At 41.9% G+C, this 18,701-nt stretch overlaps 1 protein-coding gene across 2 annotated transcripts; it reads right to left on the reverse strand.

The window, feature by feature from the left end:
- Nucleotides 1-85: 85 nt before the first annotated feature.
- mindy3 (MINDY lysine 48 deubiquitinase 3) lies at nucleotides 86-18,551 on the reverse strand. Of its 2 annotated transcripts, XM_034552972.1 has the most exons (17): nucleotides 18,391-18,551; nucleotides 17,863-17,943; nucleotides 17,628-17,745; nucleotides 17,181-17,260; nucleotides 16,824-16,884; nucleotides 16,539-16,739; nucleotides 16,359-16,401; nucleotides 15,548-15,662; nucleotides 15,193-15,266; nucleotides 14,970-15,049; nucleotides 14,678-14,748; nucleotides 13,765-13,845; nucleotides 5,009-5,081; nucleotides 3,365-3,437; nucleotides 1,896-1,983; nucleotides 1,091-1,162; nucleotides 86-290 (listed from the first exon to the last, which is right to left on the reverse strand). In XM_034552972.1, exons 3-17 carry the CDS (start codon nucleotides 17,719-17,721, stop codon nucleotides 141-143), a joined length of 1,356 nt encoding a protein of 451 aa, XP_034408863.1. In that variant the 5' UTR covers nucleotides 17,722-17,745; nucleotides 17,863-17,943; nucleotides 18,391-18,551; the 3' UTR covers nucleotides 86-140. The 2 variants fall into 2 exon arrangements, with proteins under 2 accessions (XP_034408863.1, XP_034408864.1); XM_034552973.1 differs by lacking the exon at nucleotides 17,863-17,943.
- Between the last annotated feature and the right edge of the window lie 150 nt (nucleotides 18,552-18,701).

Here is an 18,701-nt window from a genome sequence, read left to right on the forward strand (position 1 = left end):
TATTGTAGATGTGTGTCAGTCGAAACCTGCTGACTTTTCAGGGTCAGTGTGCAGAGGGGAAGTCGGAGAGGGGTGTGTGTGTATGCGCGTGTGTGTGTGTGTGTGTGTGTCTGTACACAAACACACAGACTGTGTCAGTGCTAGTTCAGTGAGGGGGAGCGGTCGGTGGTCCACAGAAGCTCGATGTAGGGCCACCGGGTCTGTAGGCAGCGCTTGACTGGAGTGTCGTCTGTCCGAACCATGGGGTCCTCAAAACCCAGCACCAAAGCCGTCCCTTCCACATATTCCACCTGAGCGTGTGCACACACACACACACACACACAAATGTCAATACACAGTTAACTAAACACACACATTTAAACATTGTCTGTTATATTTCTTCTGAAGGAGTCAGGGGTGAGATGCAAGTATACAACAGACACTTGTACCGTGCGCTCTCTCTCTCTCTCGCTCTCTCTCTCGCTCTCTCTCTTTCTCTCTCTCTTTCTCTCTCTCTCGCTCTCTCGCTGAAGGGGACTGCTGTCAGCGGCTCTGTTATTCCCATCTGTAGCTATGGGAATGGAATTGCCATCACTAACCTTAAAGGCGTCTGCCGCCATGTGCATATATGTGTGTGTAGGCGTATGTTTTTGTGTAGGCACACATCTGGTGCCATTCCTACATTTCCAGGTAGATGTATGGAAAAACTAGACTAGACAAAGCTGACGAAAGCAGATGAAGAAAGTGATATTCCTGAGTACCTTTTTTTTTGCACAGCCACCAACTGCATCCTCTGACAATCATCCATCAAACTAAGTCTGCTTAACAGGCCTGTGTTTGAACATTTATTACAGAGAGGCTGCTGACAGTGGCCTCCGCATTTAAATTACTTGGAGAAATAGGAGGGGTTATTGGATGGATGGACATGCTATTAGGCTTGCGATAGCTACTGTTTATTTTGGAGGGGCCGGCCGCCTCCAACTGTGTGTAGGTGTGTGTGTGTGTGTTCATGAATCATGACAGGAACTGAAGAAGAGCAATAGGCAGAGAGAGGGAATATAAAAAGGATTCACCATCACATCACAAACCTGAACATGAAGTAGTGCCTTACCCTATCGTTGTGGTTGGACTGTTTAAGTCCATTGTAGTGGTAGACGGGGAATGAGTCTGGGATTCCTGAATCCTGAAACACAGGAAGAGTGAAACGCATGCAATGTTGTTAGAGAGTCTCTGTTCTCCACAGAGATGGAGGGTAAGGAACCACAGAAGCAGAACATTTTTTAACCGAAAAGTAAAACCGACACATCTCTGCCTGCAACCAAAGCTTAATGTTAAATCCCACGTCTTCAATTTAAACATGTGTGTGTGTGTATTTGTTTAGTGAAGCTCAAATGACCAGACAACATCTAACACTACCAAAACCTTCAAATAATGACATTGAGCCAAAAGACTTCCATTGACTTTGGCTTAAGGTGCATAATGCTAATAGGATGTGTTGTCTGCGAGTGTGTCGAGCTTCTCGTGTTTAAATGCCTATATATGAAACCCTAACCCTCACCCCAATCCCACGTGTGTCTGAGTGTGTGTGTCCAGTTGGCTAATGGTAGTATAATTTCTTTGCGGCTTGGGGCCGTTCCTCTGGTGAGTCCCTAAAGCCCTGATCACTTTAACACAGTTCCCCAGTATCTCTCCCTCTCTTGCTCTTGCTCTCCCTCATAAAGCAGTCTTACTGCTTTTTCAAAGCTTCTCGGCAAGTAACGCCATGTGATGGTGAACACGCACACATACATTTCACATGAGACACCCTGGAGGAATGTTCTGGCCATAAAAACCTTTGATTTCACATATGCTTGGGAAAATGACATTAGTGTCACCCATATGTGTGCATACAACTCTTTGTCCATGTCCACACCCACCTGATCAGGGAAAAACTCCAACAGGAACGGGCCCAGAAGAATGATTCCCAAACTCTCTGGATCCAGTTTACTCTTCACCAGACTGACACTGAGAAGGCACAGATATAGAAACATTGATGGATAGGAAGTGAGAAAAAAATGAGGGTCAAAAACGAAGGGGGTTGGAAGGAGCCATCAGAACAGTACAAAATAACAGCCTGCAATGTTTTGTGTACGAAAGTAGAGTCAAATTTACGATCACCTCATCACTCAATGTGGACTGTGCAGGTTTTCATGAATATCGTGGTACGACTAAATATACCCCTTTCCAGACATTCCTTTGTGTTAGATCAGTGTTATTATTTCAGTGTGATAAATAATCTGGTCAGATTGCCCTTTTAAGGCTGCAAGGGGAGAAGCAAGGGTTATACCAAGACACAGAGGGAATACAAGGATATATTCTTTGTCTTTCGATGCTACAAGTAGCATTTGCAGCAGGGCAGCATACAGAGCACACAGGGATCCTGGTGGAGTGGCATTGAGCAGCACTATGAATCCATAAAAGCATCAGATGTGCTGCTCTATAGCCAACCCTCTGCTCCCCTTGCAGGCAAGTGAGAAAAAAGGAATTAACTGTTTGTGCTGGGTTTGAATGGTATTCACCGCATGGGCAGTAAGGATTTACACTTTTCTAAAATCATATATAAAAATATTATTACATAGGGAAAAAATAATTAGACAGAAAAAAAACATGCTTTTTAGGATCTTGATTATGAATACCTATCACAAACAAATTATCAAGAGACTATAAATTCCTAAAGCTGTATCCTGACTTTCTTTGAACAGTTAGTGTTTACAAAGTTGGTTTACAACAAATGAAATCAGCTGATGGACTTTGATCACGATAAATGTAGAAATCCTTAGTCACAGGCAACTGAAAAAAAATGTTTTGCACTCATCTTTCATGAGTGATGAAAGCCCTCAATGTATTACATCTAGATACTCCCATTAGTCAGTTCCCCCCCAAGCACTTAAGATATGCTACTTTTTTCACGTGGCAGAATCTCTGCAGTAACTCTTGTTGTGTGAGAAAGTAAACTCTCCTGTTTGCAGTTTGCTGTGTTGTGATGTATCGCCCATCTGGGGGTCTGCAGAGCAAATCAGTGGTCCAGTTACTTGGCCGAGGCTCACGGCTGCAGCGTTTGGGCTCACCGTTCCTCAGATGAGAACGTGCTTCTGTTTGAAGCGGCACTTTAAAGCATTTCCTCCCTCTCAGTCTTTCTTCCTGCTGTTAATGATCTCCCTCTAAGCCTCTGTTTCTGACTCTTTATGCGCTTTTATAGTGGGCTCTCTCTGGTCTTACTTTATAGTAGCCTGGTAGTGAAACATGAGTGCAGGGCTGCTGACCTGGCCTGGCCATGACTTAAGAGTTGGAACTTTAGAAGCTCTACAGGTGCCCCACACACACCCACCAACATGCAAGCACTTACTATTCAGGCTCGGAGACAAGGTCAAGGGCTTTCATCACGTCCTCCAGCAGAGAATCTGGGATGAAGCCATTATCTGGAGAGAGCGAGAGACATAAAGAGAGACTGATGCACTGGCTGACCCCAGACAGAACATAAAATACAGATACACATATGGCACAAGCACCATTTACATCACTGGCCCTGGGGAATGAATTCATCTGATACAACTAAAAGAGAAAAAGGAAAAATCACACACAGACACACCATGTCCTTTTCTCGCTGACCTACATTCCATGGCCATGATGATTGCTTTACCTGAGTGGAGAAGCTCTAAACACTAACATGTGTTTTTGCCTGAGAGCATTTGCGTGTGTCTAAGTACTGAAAGATTCGTCTCATTTAAACATCCGTATGCGAGCCAGTGTGGCCTGTTGTTTAGATACAAACATAAACCCCTCATGTGTTGTAAAGATTAACTGAGGAGTGCTCTCTCAATCTCGCCTTTTCAATGCCAGATGTTATTTTCTCAGTGACAATTGACAGTTTGACAGCGAACACACACACACACACACACGAGAACATCCTGAGACAGTAGGTTGCTGAATGCATATGTCTGGTGAGTCACTGTCGTGTGTGAATGAGGCTGGCGCCCCTTCTCCACAACACAGGGAGCCCTGCTGACTCTACATGTGACACAGACAGATTCATGGGCTTTTTACGCAGCACTCAACTGTGCTGCTGGCTACAGCATGTGTATACATTGCAGTGTGTGAATTTGTGCGAGTCATGTACAGTGCATCCTCCTCCTTGCATGTATGTAAACATGTATATTTATATCTCTGGATGCACCTACTGTAGTCCATGCGTGCGTTTGTGTCTTTGTGGGTCTGGGAAAAGACCATATGGCTTGCAGATTGTCCCAGCACATGATAGCAGACGTGGCTTTGAGAATGTGCAAAGCTGTATTTTGTGTAAAAGACAGACGGAGAACAAAGGGGAAGAATATGGTGACAGACCATTGGGTTTACATAATTGTTTTTGAAGTTGCCAGAGCATGCAAGATCGCCTTCTGGGATGCTCATGCTGGACATGCACGTGTTTCAAGTGTGACTCCCGACTTTTAGTTCATCTGATATGACAGTCTGTCTTCTCTTTAACTTTCTACTGTTATTGTGCCCTTGTTTCCTTCCCCGTGCCTTTTAGCTCAGCCACCTCGAAGTGACAAGAAAGACGGTCGAGGAAAACGAGGAGGAGAGTGAAAGAGCGGGAAGGTTGACTCAGCTGTAAGAGGAGCTGATCTCACCAACCTAAACAACAACAGTGGAGATGAAGGGAGAGAAACAGACCCTCGTTCTGCCTGCAGAAGAACAATAATGGAGACGAGAAACAAGAAAGAAGAGGCGAGGAGGGCAGTGGAGGTTATAAATGCATCTGCTTTACCAGGAAGAAGGGAAGAGAAATACAACAGGTCCAGGATGTTGTTGGCTCATAGCTCTAGAATGAAAGTTTGAATTAATCAAAGTACATCGGTGTGACAGGATTTTCATAAAGCTGGTGTACTAATGAGAATGGTTTATGAAAACAAGTGTGCTGAAGGTGAAGGCCGAGAGAGCAACGTAATGATAAGGTGTAAAATGTCCATGAAACAAACACTTTGTTCATTACCTTCGGGATCAAAGGACTGGAAGACCCTCCTTGCCTGTTCCAATGGAGACTCTGGACATACCAGGGACATCTCCTACAGGGAAGGAGAAACAGAGCGATAGGGAGAAATTAATGAGCGAGAAAGAGAAGTGCAAAAAGTGAGAGGTTGTGCATAGCAACACAAGAGGTATGACCTAAAAGTGACCACACAGTGATTTTGGACTAAAGTGAGGAGGATTGCAGTGAGACAGTGAACACAGTGATCGAGCAGGGATGAGATTAACAATTACATCACATTGTGGAGAATGTGGCTTCATTAGTGCTGAAACATTAGAACAACCACCTAGGTCTACTTACAACTCTCAAACGTTAACTACTTTTGTCAAGGCAGTGATGAACAACACACTACAGTGAACCGTCAACATACAGCGACACCCATAGCAGTAGTGTGTAATGCACTGCTAATGTACAATGTGTATGTGTGTGTGTACATGTGTCTGTGTGTGTCTATATGTAATCTAAGGGGCAAGTGCAATCACCAGCATCCAATGGGTTATTAACTGATCTGCTGATAAAGTTAGACGGCATGTTTTCACTCCAAACACACAATCAGGAAATTGAGTCTTACATATACAACCCTTGATTTATGACGAGCTCTATCGTGTTTGTTTGTTGCTGAAGTTTAGAAAGAGCAGTGTTGGCAGGGAGATAAGAAATGTGCGTGTGTATATGCATAAGGAGAAGAGGGTGATGCCTCTTTAGACTGGCCTATAATGTAGAAGCTAATTAAATGAACACTTCATTGTTCCTTCTACACAAAGTGACTCAATATGCTTCAGACAAAATGCATGGCAGATCATCTAACGGAATATAAAACCCGTCAACTTGCATGACAATTTGTTTAACTTTCTGAAACAGAGAATCACATCTGCTTTTACATTTTTCATACAACTACTATCGTCCCTTTTCAATTGTGCAACTGATTAAAACATAAACGCCACCCCAAATAATACAAAATACATCAAAAGAGTGCCTTTGAGTGTGGCCTTTCTAAACAGGTGTAAACATTTTACCTTTGGATGTGGTTGGATGATACTTTGAATTCCCAATTTTGTGTTGGAATGAAAAACTTAACACTCAGAACCCAGAGAAAGATCTCATGGGATAGGAACGTCTTACTTTTGCCATCTCTAATCTTATATTTGCCCAGAGCTTACAGTAAGTTTAAAAGCTGAATAACCATCACTTTCTGATTATCAACATTGCAAGCAAACAATGATGAAAGTAAGGGTCTCATGGTTCCTTAAAAATACACTATATGACATAACCATTTGATGAAATGTAATTAAGAAAATCAGAGGAGATAGAAGGGATATGTTTACGAGAGGATGAAATGAGATACTTCTCAAAGAGAAGACACACACACACACACACACACACGCAAAGTGTGTTTAGGCGAGAGTCAAAGAGTTCTCACTGTTTTTCCTTACGAGTGAGGGAGGGAGTGTATTTATGACAACAAAGCGCTGGACAAACACACAATGTTTTTGGATAAGCAAATGAACCCTGCTCATCTCCTTTAGCTGGCCTTTATTAAAGCTTGAGCCTCAGATTCACGCAGGCTGCTAGGGTTTCATGGTCCACTTATTAACATATTCAGGGTTAACTCAGGGAATGGGAGTGTGTGTGTGTGTGTGTGTGTGTGTGTGGAGGGGGGCCTTCAGAGGGACACATTGAGAAGAGATGACTCCCAGCTGCCGGCTCTTCAGATGCAAAGAAAACAGGCACAGGCCAGTGAACATGCGCTCACACACTGTTCTGTCACTGAGTATAGCTGGGTCCTGGTTTGTTAACATTACAGGCTCCATAAATCTAAAAGGTAGATTTGTCATAAGCTAGATTTGTCTGGGTTTCACTTACAGGGGTGAACAAGGGTCATTATGGTGTGTTGGGAGGAGTAAAGTGCTAAAAGAAAAGTTGACTGCAGCCTAAAGACGAACATACTAGGTAGGATTAACAGTGGAGCATGTGTCTCGAAACACTGTTTGACCTAAGAACACATGCATCTCTTCCCAAGGGGATGAGCGGCTAGCCAATCATAGGCTGCCATATACAATTATGCTGCTTAAAGTCCAATGTGCCTTGTGAACCAAAGCTCGGTAAAACTGTTTATTATCTTCCGGAGCAAGACGGACACAGTCTGAGTAAATCACCTGGTAATACCACAGTTACAAGATGGCAACACTATACCGGAAGCCAAACACTCGTAAGTGGTCATCTACAAAAAAACAACACCTTAAAACATACCGTAATTGCTAACCTGTACACGCCAATATGGGGCTAATGAACACATAGAAAAGACATGTGTGAGCATAAGATCATGCACAGACAAATTAGGTGATTGTGTGTGCGATGACAGGTCTGCCTGGCTGTCTTTGATCTATGTTTTATTAGAGGCCTGAGGAAGACGCTGCTGAGTTTGAAAACATGTCATGGAGCTAACACACTCCACAGGGAAGGTGTGTGTGTGTGTGTGTGCGTGTGTGTGTGTATCTGTTTTCGTGTCTCCGCATTTCTATCCTCCCAATCCCACTGTGTTACAGCATGTGTGAGCGTATGCATGTCTGTGTAAGAGAGAGAAGCTGCAATAATTAGGCCTGTCCCCTGCTGAAGGTTGTTTGCTTATACTCAAATACAAGCTGGCATCCTGCTCTTTCAATTTGCCCAAATATTCATGCAGTGATCTATTACAATGACACACACACACTCACAAAAGGACCTGGCATCAGTAAAAGTGTAAGAGTGCATTATGTAATCAAGGAGCACATTCCAAATCACCACAATCCGACTTTTTTGCAAAAAAACCTTGAACCCCTCAACAGAACAACACACAAAGTAATGCAGAACTTCAAATATGTCTTCATTCTGGTTCTTATCATCAGACCAGACTTCCTGCATAACACCCTCCTAGATAAAGAGGGTGTCTTTTTTTAAAGAGTCTTTTTGGGGAGGATCTACTGACCATTGCCTAAACCTTCAACTCTTGCCATCTGCACTTCTGTTGCTGTCTTCCCACTAGACTTAGTGGCTCTCTTAGGTTGACAACTCATATCCTATAGGCCCTTTTCCTCTCTTGTTCTGTCTCTTGCCCAATTCTACCCCTTTCCTGTGCTAAGTAGCTACTACACTGAGTATTTCCTCTCCCCAAACCCTTGACTTTTCTTTTTCCCATTCTTGCTTAACCCCCCCCCCCCCACCACCCTTTTTTTTCTTTATCTCAACTTGCAGGTAGGTACTCAAGAAAGACAGGTAGGCATAGTACTTTACTAGAATTACTCTCTTTCCCTCCGGTCCAGCCAAAGAGCTATTGTTTGTGCTGAGAGGCTCTGAGTGGCCATAGAGTGCGTCTGAAGGGATCAGTTTCAAGACAACAAAGCAGAGGTCTCGGACAGTGTCTCCTGCCTTGTTCCTAACAGGCAGCGACAGCCACACCACATGACAGGCTGAGGAGGAAACTGAGGAGGGAATCGGTGTGCAATGGCGTGTAATCTAGAGAGTATGTGTTTATTTTGTTCACCTTAAATAGCCGGTGTCACATGTGATTAGTACAGAAAACAATGGAAAACCTATCTCTCTTAGTACAAAAGGAGTGTCTGCAGTATCTTCTGTATCGTGTGTGTGTGTGTGTGTGTGTGTGTTTCAGATGTGAGCGACAGTACAAAGTAGTGATTTATGGGGCTGTCTTGGATGAGAAAGACAGTGTCTCATCATAAAAGAGAGGCAACACCTTATATAGCGTAATGTTGGGTCCAATGACAGAAAACGACACACAGGGGAAAAGGAAGAATAATGCCTGACCTGTCACAGATTATTAATGACTGTTAATGTACTCCGCTTTGTTACTTTGTGTTCGTCTGTGGCCCGCACCCTCTGATCATACATAGGACAGAAAGTAATCCTCTTTAACAGAAAGCACAAACTTGTTTTCCGACTACCTTTCAGTACACTTGGGGGGACAAGTATAATAAAGTATTATTGTATACAAATTCACTGGCATCGTATTGTGTTTATATGAACATATCATATTATCATTTTCTAATTCTGTTGTTCGAATCACTAATTAATATGAAAAGTTGGTCTCATGTAATGCATAACGGTGGAACATAATTTACCGTGTCTGATTTAGCACATTTTGCTCGGATATCATTATTGGGGGCTCCTTATTGAACACTTAGTTTGCAATATACTATTCTAAACTCAAAATCCTCTTACTAGCTTTGACACCTGATCAAATTTCATTGACTGGAGAAGGCTGCAGTTGAAAGCTCTGGAAAATGGTAATAAATCAACCTTTAGAATATTAGTACAAAAGATATTTCTGCGATCAGGATGTTTAAAGATATAGCCCAGCCCTATTGGCAATACGGTACATTTACTGTGTAGTGCTGTTACAATACCAATTTTATACTTGCCTAAAGTATCTCGATACGGAAATGATACCAAAACTAAAAGATCAGAAAAAGAAAATAGAAGATAAAAACACATACAATCTCTTTTTTTGATTCTGAACATTTTGAAAATGTCAGAGCAAGACAAAAAAGTAGCAGTAATTTCAGCAATTTTGTTGAGTTGCTCCTTTGCGAAATGCGAAAAGTGAATTTAGGTTACTGCTGATAAACAGCGATGTAGCATATATGTCTAGGGCTTTTACTGTGTGTATTTGCGTCATAAGTATAGGCGCAATTCATAACCCTTCATAACACTTTAGTGACATATTTCACTCTATGATACTGCTTTGTCGACAAGCCGTGGGTGGTCGGCACGAGCACTTGTATTTGCAGCGTGCATGAGAGAAAAACACACCCACTATACGTGCAGCAGGGGAAGCAGATTGCCCTGCTTTCACACACCGACGCGACACGGAAAAATGGCTCTTATTCAAACAGTCATTCTTAAAATTATTGGTACGAATAATGTGGGGTATTTTCGGGGTTTTAAATGTGATACTTTAACAGTACCGATATGTCGCACAACACGATTACTTTTTTTATGCCAATAAAGTCTGACTGAAACAAACGGACCTACATTAACGGTGTCTGCTCACTTGCATTTTAAGTTCCTGGTCCTTACAAGTCCACGAAGCACATTTTGCAGACAGGAGTTTGAGTCTTAAGGGACACGAAGCGCCACAGCGGCTGCTCTCTCTAGTAAATCACTGACCCAGAACACGACTACTGTACACATACACACACATGAACTCCCTTGAGAAACAGAGATACAGTCTGTGAACCTCATCACTCAGCGGGAGAGGAAAGAGAAGAAATGTGAAATGTCACAGGAGGATCAGCGCCCCCCCCCCCCTTTCCCAAGTGACCACTGCTCCACTCTTTAAAGTGCATCCTTCCTTTCTACTTCCTTTCTTCCTCTTTCCTTCCCATGAGGGACCAATAATCTGAAGAGGTTGGCGGAGGTGCCCAAGAGAAACCTTTACTGTGGATAGTTTTTTTCAAAGACAGGAAAGGAGGGGGAAAGGAAGGAAGAACGATATTATTAAACATATTGCATGATATGTCTCATACATCACCCATCCCTTCTTCTCCTTCTCTCTGTCTGTCTCCTTCCTCTGGTGTTTCAGAAACTCTCATCCAAAAACGGATCCCATTACATGCCATTATACACACTCAGACTCTCTCATGTGCACACACACACAATCACACACACACACACACATTAATACAACAGAGGATAGAGAATGTGGGGGGTGCTGTGGGTAGGAATCAGAGTTGGTGGAATGACCTTTGTGTAGGTAGATTAGATAAAAACACTAATGCTATTAAGCTGATGGCCTGAAAGCCACAGTCACACACTGACAGCGACTCAGGGGAATACACACCCGTCCCCAATGGCAGACATAAGGAGGCGCTGACACATCAGAAGCAGGGATCAGGTTTTCTGCTTTTGTGGGGATGGCTCTATATCGGAGCTAAAAGCTACATAACCAGGTAGCGTGTATTTTTGTATCACCAAGCCTGGGAAATCTGTGTGCTTCAAATTAGCTCCAAACATTGATTCCCTTTCAAGGAGGACAGGGTCACACTGAGTCGCTGAGTGCGGTCCACCAGCAGACCGCCCTTGCCCCATGTCTTTCCCCCCTCAGCTTAGGCTCAACGTTTTAGAGGCGGCACAGTGTAGCGTCAGCTATGTACGTCAGTTGTCATGCATGTGTTCAAGTGTGTTCCCAGTCTCCAATGGGACAAATGGATCCAGATGGGAACTCTGGAATCACATTCCCTAAAGGAAACCATCCACCTGAAGCCCCACACACACACACACACACACACACACACACACACACACACACACACACACACACACACACACACACACACACACACACACACACACACACACACACACACACACACACACACACACACACACACACACACACACACACACACACACACACACATGCTAATCAGGATGAGGTTCCCCGGGCTCTGGAATGTGTGTGTGTATATATGAACATGTCACTAGTGCCGGGGGAGTTGTATCAATCGGTAAGTCTGGTCATCAGCGCATGCATGACGACTTTGGTTCATCACTGAGCCAACATATGATCTACTTCCCTCGCAGGCTTGAGCTTAATGTATGTAACAGAGCTTTTAATCAATGTTATAATAAGGGTGTGGCGTTATGATGGAGATGATTGCCTGGGATTTTTCTGCCTCTCTGGTGCCAGTTTCACAACAGCAGGGAGAATCGATTTGTTACAACCAAACCTGCTAGCTTACTTCACAGGCTACAGCAATGTATCATGTAACGTGTTCCCTGATCGAGATGATAAACATGCTTGTCCGAGTGGAAACTGGGCAAGTGTGTACACACATCCACACTAGCACAATCATCTAATGAAACTTCTATCCAAGAGCCAATGTTTCTCTCAAAATTACAACAGTAGGGTTGACCTCAATCAGGTTGTGCATTATATACACTCCTTGAGGCATGGTGCATATCTGAGTTGATGCTGTAGGAGAAGGATCTCATGGTTCTTTTAGAGAGCACAGGAACCCTTTTAGGAAGTCTAGATTGTTTTTCCTGCATTTTGACAAAATGAACCTGGTTACAGTTTTGTTTCCTGCGCCGTTCTTCCCGTCACACAAAGCCACCTACAGTTCAAGAGAACTCACAGAAGACAAGCGTCCAGAATGCAACAACTTGCACGGAGCAGTCCTTTAGAATCAAGCCCTTGTTATTACCATTACAGGCCGTTTTAAATCAGATTTCAAAAATATACTTATGCATGTTGGCATCAGAAGTGTCATGCCCCAGCCATCCAGAGTAGTTAGCAAGCTTTTGACATTTAAGTAAAACTGACCAGAATGTCTGGTTGTCGCATTTTCAGAATTGATATTCCAACAGCAGATTCAACTTCTACATTTTCAGAGCAACAGGTGTTTCAGTTTAATAAGTGACTGTGTTAATTGTTGACTGGTTGATCATAGAAACTTAATGGTTGCCATAGATAATTAAATAAAACGTTTTTTTTTTTTTTATGAGGACACCTACGTGTTTTTAACAGCTGTCGTCCCGAAGAGAAACCGGTTAAGATGGTCGCTCGTTCAATCCAAACACTGGTTGGGGGTCTGTGGCTGTACGCTATTAGACATTTTAGACTATTGGACTGAGGACACGATCACAAATACTCATGTTTGTAGCGCTAATTTTATAACTCAATTCAAAACTCAAGAGTCGTGGTGTTTGACGTTTAGTACAAGAGCACAGACAACGTAGCTGCAAGCATCAAGTGGATCGTAATTTCTCGCGTTTGATGCAAAGTTTCTCCACCAAATAAATATCTGGCCACTCACTGAATGCACACAGGTCTGAAAAGCCCATTTGTTTAGGTTGCATTCACAATCTTTGGTGGTTAATTCCGGTACATAACCTTTGCTCTTGCATTCCACTTTACTTCCTTTGCCAAACTTTGAAGTGGAGACAGGATTTGTATTTGATGTTACTGACATGTAAACAACAGAAACATTCCCAACTAAAAACAAACCAGATACTGGGCAAGTGAGTGAACAAAAGAGCTTCACTACCTTTGAGAGAGGTGTCTTGCTTTTTAAAAATCTTTCCTTTAATCTCTTAACACCTCATTTGGGACATCTATCTAATTTTCAGTAAATCAACAGTGTGTCATTGCTATTATCATAGGTTCTCAAATGAAGCAGCTGCTTCTATATCTCAGTCTAATTTTCCTATCCTTAATATTTATTGAGATGCAGTGGAAACTCAAACATGCATATGCTGAAAGAAGTGTGTGTTAGTTAGTGCCTGAGTGTTGTTTCTTATGAACCGGACAGTGAGGGGAGACCGAATTATATACTGTAAATGGAAGCGCTCGCTGGATTTGCTGCCCAACTTCAGCAATTTACATTACTGTCATATATTATGAACACATTGTTTAGTTGATCACCGATGGTTAAGATGTGTGTGAGAATGAGAAAGAGAGAACATGAAGAAGTTTTTTTCCCCTGGTTAGCTGAAAACTCAAGATCAGCACTGTCCATATATGACCATCTCCTGCACTATATTCCCTCCCCTCTCCCTCTTTTTATCCCCACATTGATATCTGACCTGCACTGTATTAAATCGGTTAAACACATTCCATATTTTGGTTTTTCCAACTTGCTGAGGAGACTGGCTCACCTTACGCACTGTGTGTCTTTGTAAGTGAAATATGTGTTGCTTATGGAGGAGCGTATTGAACTTGCCTTGGCAAAAAACACAGAGAGGTGAGTTTCACTGCCAAGAATCCAAATAGGGAATTTTGGAGACTTGAGGAATGTCCCGACCTGAAACACACACAATAAAATAATGTAATATAATAATGTCTTATTTCAGTCATCGTCAACATGAATCAGTAATTGTTAAAAGATTAACATCAGTCATTCATATTTGAACAGAGATTACATGTCACAGCATATGAACAGCGAAATACCTCTCCAGATCCTGATAGTACTACATAACGAAATGAATATCAACAATGTCAATATCACTTAATTTTCACTTGGATCTTCTCTTATTTGTTGTTGGCTGATCTAGATATACAGCTTCAACTTGATTGCGTACATATGAGCATACCTCACCTTATTTGATATGAGTTGGTCTCTAAAATCAATCTTAACACTCTTTGGCAACCATCTGCTTGCTCTTAACTTGTTCCAGCTACTTACTTTTTATAGCGTACTTATTTTGGCAATGATAAATAAATTCCAAACACGATTCTTGTTTTTCAAGATGAATATGTCACGTCACATGTATTTATACATTTATTTTCTGATCTGTTTTTAGGACAGGAAAATAAAAGTGTAGTGAGAAAGAGTAGAAGAGGGTTTACAGTTATTTTGTGGGACTGTTTCTACCAAACACACATTTTCACAGTGTAGCTTTCACTGTGGTCGGTGTTCAAACGTAAGATATGTCCTACATCTTAGAGTCACAAGTAACAGTGAGCATTTATTTGTTTTTCTAGCACTATCTGAGTTTATAGTGTGGGATCTCAATTCATAGAGAGAGTCTTCTTCTTAAAAAATAAATACAAATAATACTATGTGTATTTGCCATGAACAAACTTTTAACAATTTGCTTTTGCAGAATGTTTTGGGAACCTGTATGCATCTGTACCTTGCAGTAGCGGAGAGATTCCATCAGCGTCAGGAAGCCAACTGATGCCTGTTTATAAATACCATGCAGTTCTACAATGACATGGAGAAAAAAGAAAAAGAAAATGAGAATTTGTTAAATTACGTCAAACTGTCATTAGTTTGTGGCTTTTGTGGACACTGCTGTTGGATGCAAGATGTGTTGCCCTCTGGTGGAAAGGTAAAAATAAGGGCCACAATACTGAGTTTCATGCATGTCTGTTGTGTAAAAATGGCGTGTATGTGCGAATGCAGTTGGTTCACGGAAGTCTTACTCATGCCAGAGCATTCCCGGTCTCCGTCCCAGACATTAGAAACAGCATGGCCAGTTACAAGGAGGTTCACAAAGCTCTGACTAAAAAGATAGATAGGAAAGGAGACATAAAGAGTTTGAGAGAAAACAAAAGATATCCAACATAACCACACAAGAAAAGACCTTGCAATGATGTTTAACTGTTTTTGTTGAAGTCTAACTATTGAAGAAAGGTGTTTTAATACCTGCCATGGCCATGCACACGGTCTATGAGAGGCTCCATTGTGTCCTGGATCTCATTTCTTATATTCTCTATTCCCTGGACAGAAGAGGTAAGTCTGCATTTAATTGTTTGTGTATTTGAACATGTATCCAACACAAAGGAAAAAAAGACAACAAAACTGGTATAACACCATAACTATAAAGTCCCCTTAATAATGTCAAAATCTAATTACCTGCAGCAGGTATTCAAAAATGTCTTAGTTGATTATCACTTTGTACATTACTTAATAAATGTTCTACCAGAGACAACATTAGTATTTCCAATTAGTATTCAATATTTCCATCCATCTCTCTATCCAGCTTTTTCCTTTTCTTTACCTTGGTTAAAATGACAGAGTAGAGGAATAGCAAGACTCCACAGCACCCCCTCCAGGTGTGGTAGAGGGACAACACCTCCTCTCTGAGACCAGACACTGACATTACAGTCCGCTTACTGCAGGATGGGAACAAACATCAGGGTCATTTATGAAACACTCAAAAAACAAAAGATGTGTTGGGTTATACGATCAATGACACTAGCGTATTAATTGTATTCGTCATGTCCACTTGGTAAGAATAACTTTCACAATTGGGAAGAAATCAATTAAATGCATCAGAAGGAAAAGACAAATCTAATCTCGTCTATTTAGAGTCACTACCCTCTTTTACTCCACCCTGCAAAGCTTGAAAGTGGAGTTGTTGGTCTAAGTTAGCATGCACTTCTTCACTGAGTAAGCACTGCTTTTTACTGACTGTGGTCTCAGGTGCCAGTATGCTGTGTGATGAAATATCAATAATTATACTGGCCAACTCAGCCTTGCATACACTTAGTTTGGCCGTGTGGGACAGTGTGTAAGAACTGTTTTTAAACTAGGCAATTAATGAGAGCGCTGAGTCAGCAAATTGTGAGAGACATAGCCAATTCAATGTGAAAGCTAATTCTTGCAGACTAGATTAATCAAAAAACAATCATACCCTCTACTAATACAAATATGATAAATATGATGTTCCCAGTATTGCATAATGGCAATTGTAAAACAAGAATTTGTGAAGTCGTAATCCCCCCCAGAAACCCAGTTTTATAATGTTCTAATGACAAGATTATCTGCTTTGAGTATAAATATGCATGGTGTTATCTATAGTCACTTACTGGAGAGCACTGTGAAATCGCTCAAAACCAAGGTCCTCAGCAGCTAAAGCAGCAAGACACATTAAAAACACACATCCATGGTAACATCAGAGCATGGCATAGAAAAAAAAACTACAAATGGTTCAGTGAGAAGTTTTTTTTGTACACTGTCATTCTGAATGTGACAGACATAGGACTTACTGGGCTGCTGTTCCTGTGGCGGCTGGCTGCTCTCTGGCGCCGGCAAGTCCCGCGTTTGCGACTGTGTGTTGGTGTGCGTGCTAGTATGTGGGATTTGTCCTTTTGCCCAAGTCACCAGGCAGAAACCAGTGGAGGGGCTGGTGCAAGCAGACTCAAGGATTTCACTTAGCGTGGAACACAGTGCTGTTTTCTGCTCCTCCTCTAACAGACACAAACATAAAAGATAGACGATATAACAAGCCATACAACTCCATAAAACAATAGCACAAGCTGTGGACAAGCTACCTGTTATCTGTCTCCAGTTTGAACTTTCTCTGTTGAAGAGAATGTTCTTCAGGAGGAAAGCCTGTAAAGAAACACAAACTTAGGAAAATATTCTATTCTTATATTATATATTTTGGTACACTTGGTATTCTTGATCCAGTCTGCTCTCACAGACTTGTCTGTTTCCTTTATTTTTGTATAATCAATAATATTTTAGTCAATTAAGCATTGCCACCAATGTATACACCTATAAGACTCACAGACTAAGTAACAAAGTAAGTCTGACAGGTGTAAAAGCTGGCTAACTGTAAAATAGGAGTAAATGGAAATTGATACTCGGGCCTGACATTACTGCAAGAATGTAAAACTAGACCATACCTGGACAGGTGCAAGGACAGCACACGGACCTCCTTCAAACTGCTCCAGTGCCGTTTGCTCATTCTCACAAAAAGCAAATCCTGTAATAAAGACAGAGGCAACAAGACAACATTAAAAAGGTTCACAGTAATATCAAATAAGTCAGGATTTTTTTTTTTACAATTTCACCCTGCAGACATTAAAAAGCGCATGCATGCTCACATTAGAGACCACTGACTAAACTCTATAGCAGGAATGATCATGTGCAATAGTCATACTAAACTACTACACAACAGAAGGGTATGTTCTACTTATCTGACCTGTAGAGGGTGACCTATCAGAAGACATTACCTCTTTTGGTTAGAATTAAACCCGGGATACACTTTGCTCTCAACGGTTCATGGCCAAACAAACCGGTTTTGAGTGCATTTCCCTTTTAAAAAAACATTAAAAAACAAAGCATCGTACCTTGGGTCCATCTACGGAAGATGGAGGCTGACACAACTCCACGAGAGGGTCTCCCCCAAACCAGATCCACCACCTCTTTATTTAAATCCGACATGACAATAATTCACAGCCGGTGAGTCTACAGGCACAAGAGAACAAGAGAAGGCTGTTGTTGAGGCCAACTTGGCAGCTCTTTCTGAGGTTGACAGTCCCCTTTTCTCGGCAGGTCGAGCCTGTGGCATCGGCCACGAGCTACCTGTGCTGCTCGACACAGTCTGACTCTAGTGGCTGGCAGCAAACTGGCGGGTGGGAATGACATCAACGTAACCACAGCAGCCTGCAAAGCAATGGGACAAAAGCACACCATCTGCAGGGGAACACCATGTTTAAATACACATAACTTTATTGCACGAGGAGATAATGGCGCGATATAGGTAGCTAGTTTATACTTATCAGTGTAACGCTGGACAGCCTACTCGTATTTTTAACAACCGAGAAGGCGAACAGTTGAGTGAACGTCCAGTTGTTAGTAATGAAGTAACGTTACTGAGAGCAGGAAAAGGGCTGACACACTTCTTACACTACCTCGTTAAACTATAGCGGTTAGTGATTTTTATAAAGAGCTGAATTGACGTGATAACGTCAGCAGTTAGCGTTAGCAGTATAGCAGCTAATCTTTAATTTCTTTGTCACTCCATCACCTCTCACATTAAAGCTACGCCGGTAATAGCTAGTTGTTGTGTGACGGTTGGCCGTAAATTAGAAAAGGTTTAATCTGACTTACCTTGATACACAGTCGAGTAACGGGAATCCGTATTGATAGTTAGCTAGCTATATATTGTGGTAGCTATTTCACTATCAGCAGCGTCTCTCTGTCATTCGTTTATTTACAACAGTATTGTTAAAAAAAAAAAAGTACGTACGTTTTGACGTGGCTTCCAATTGGTTGCAATCCAGAAAGTTCCCGATGCGTCAAGGGGTTCAGCTTCAAGGTGTTACCTCAATGGCCGACGGGCTTGTCAATCATATTGAGCACCCGCCCACAAAAAGGGAATCGTTTAAATAAATTAAAGCCTGCCTTAAGAAATCAGCGCT

This window comes from Cyclopterus lumpus, chromosome 16 (genome assembly GCF_009769545.1).
Source record: "Cyclopterus lumpus isolate fCycLum1 chromosome 16, fCycLum1.pri, whole genome shotgun sequence".
In the NCBI taxonomy this organism is placed as follows: Eukaryota; Metazoa; Chordata; class Actinopteri; order Perciformes; family Cyclopteridae; genus Cyclopterus; species Cyclopterus lumpus.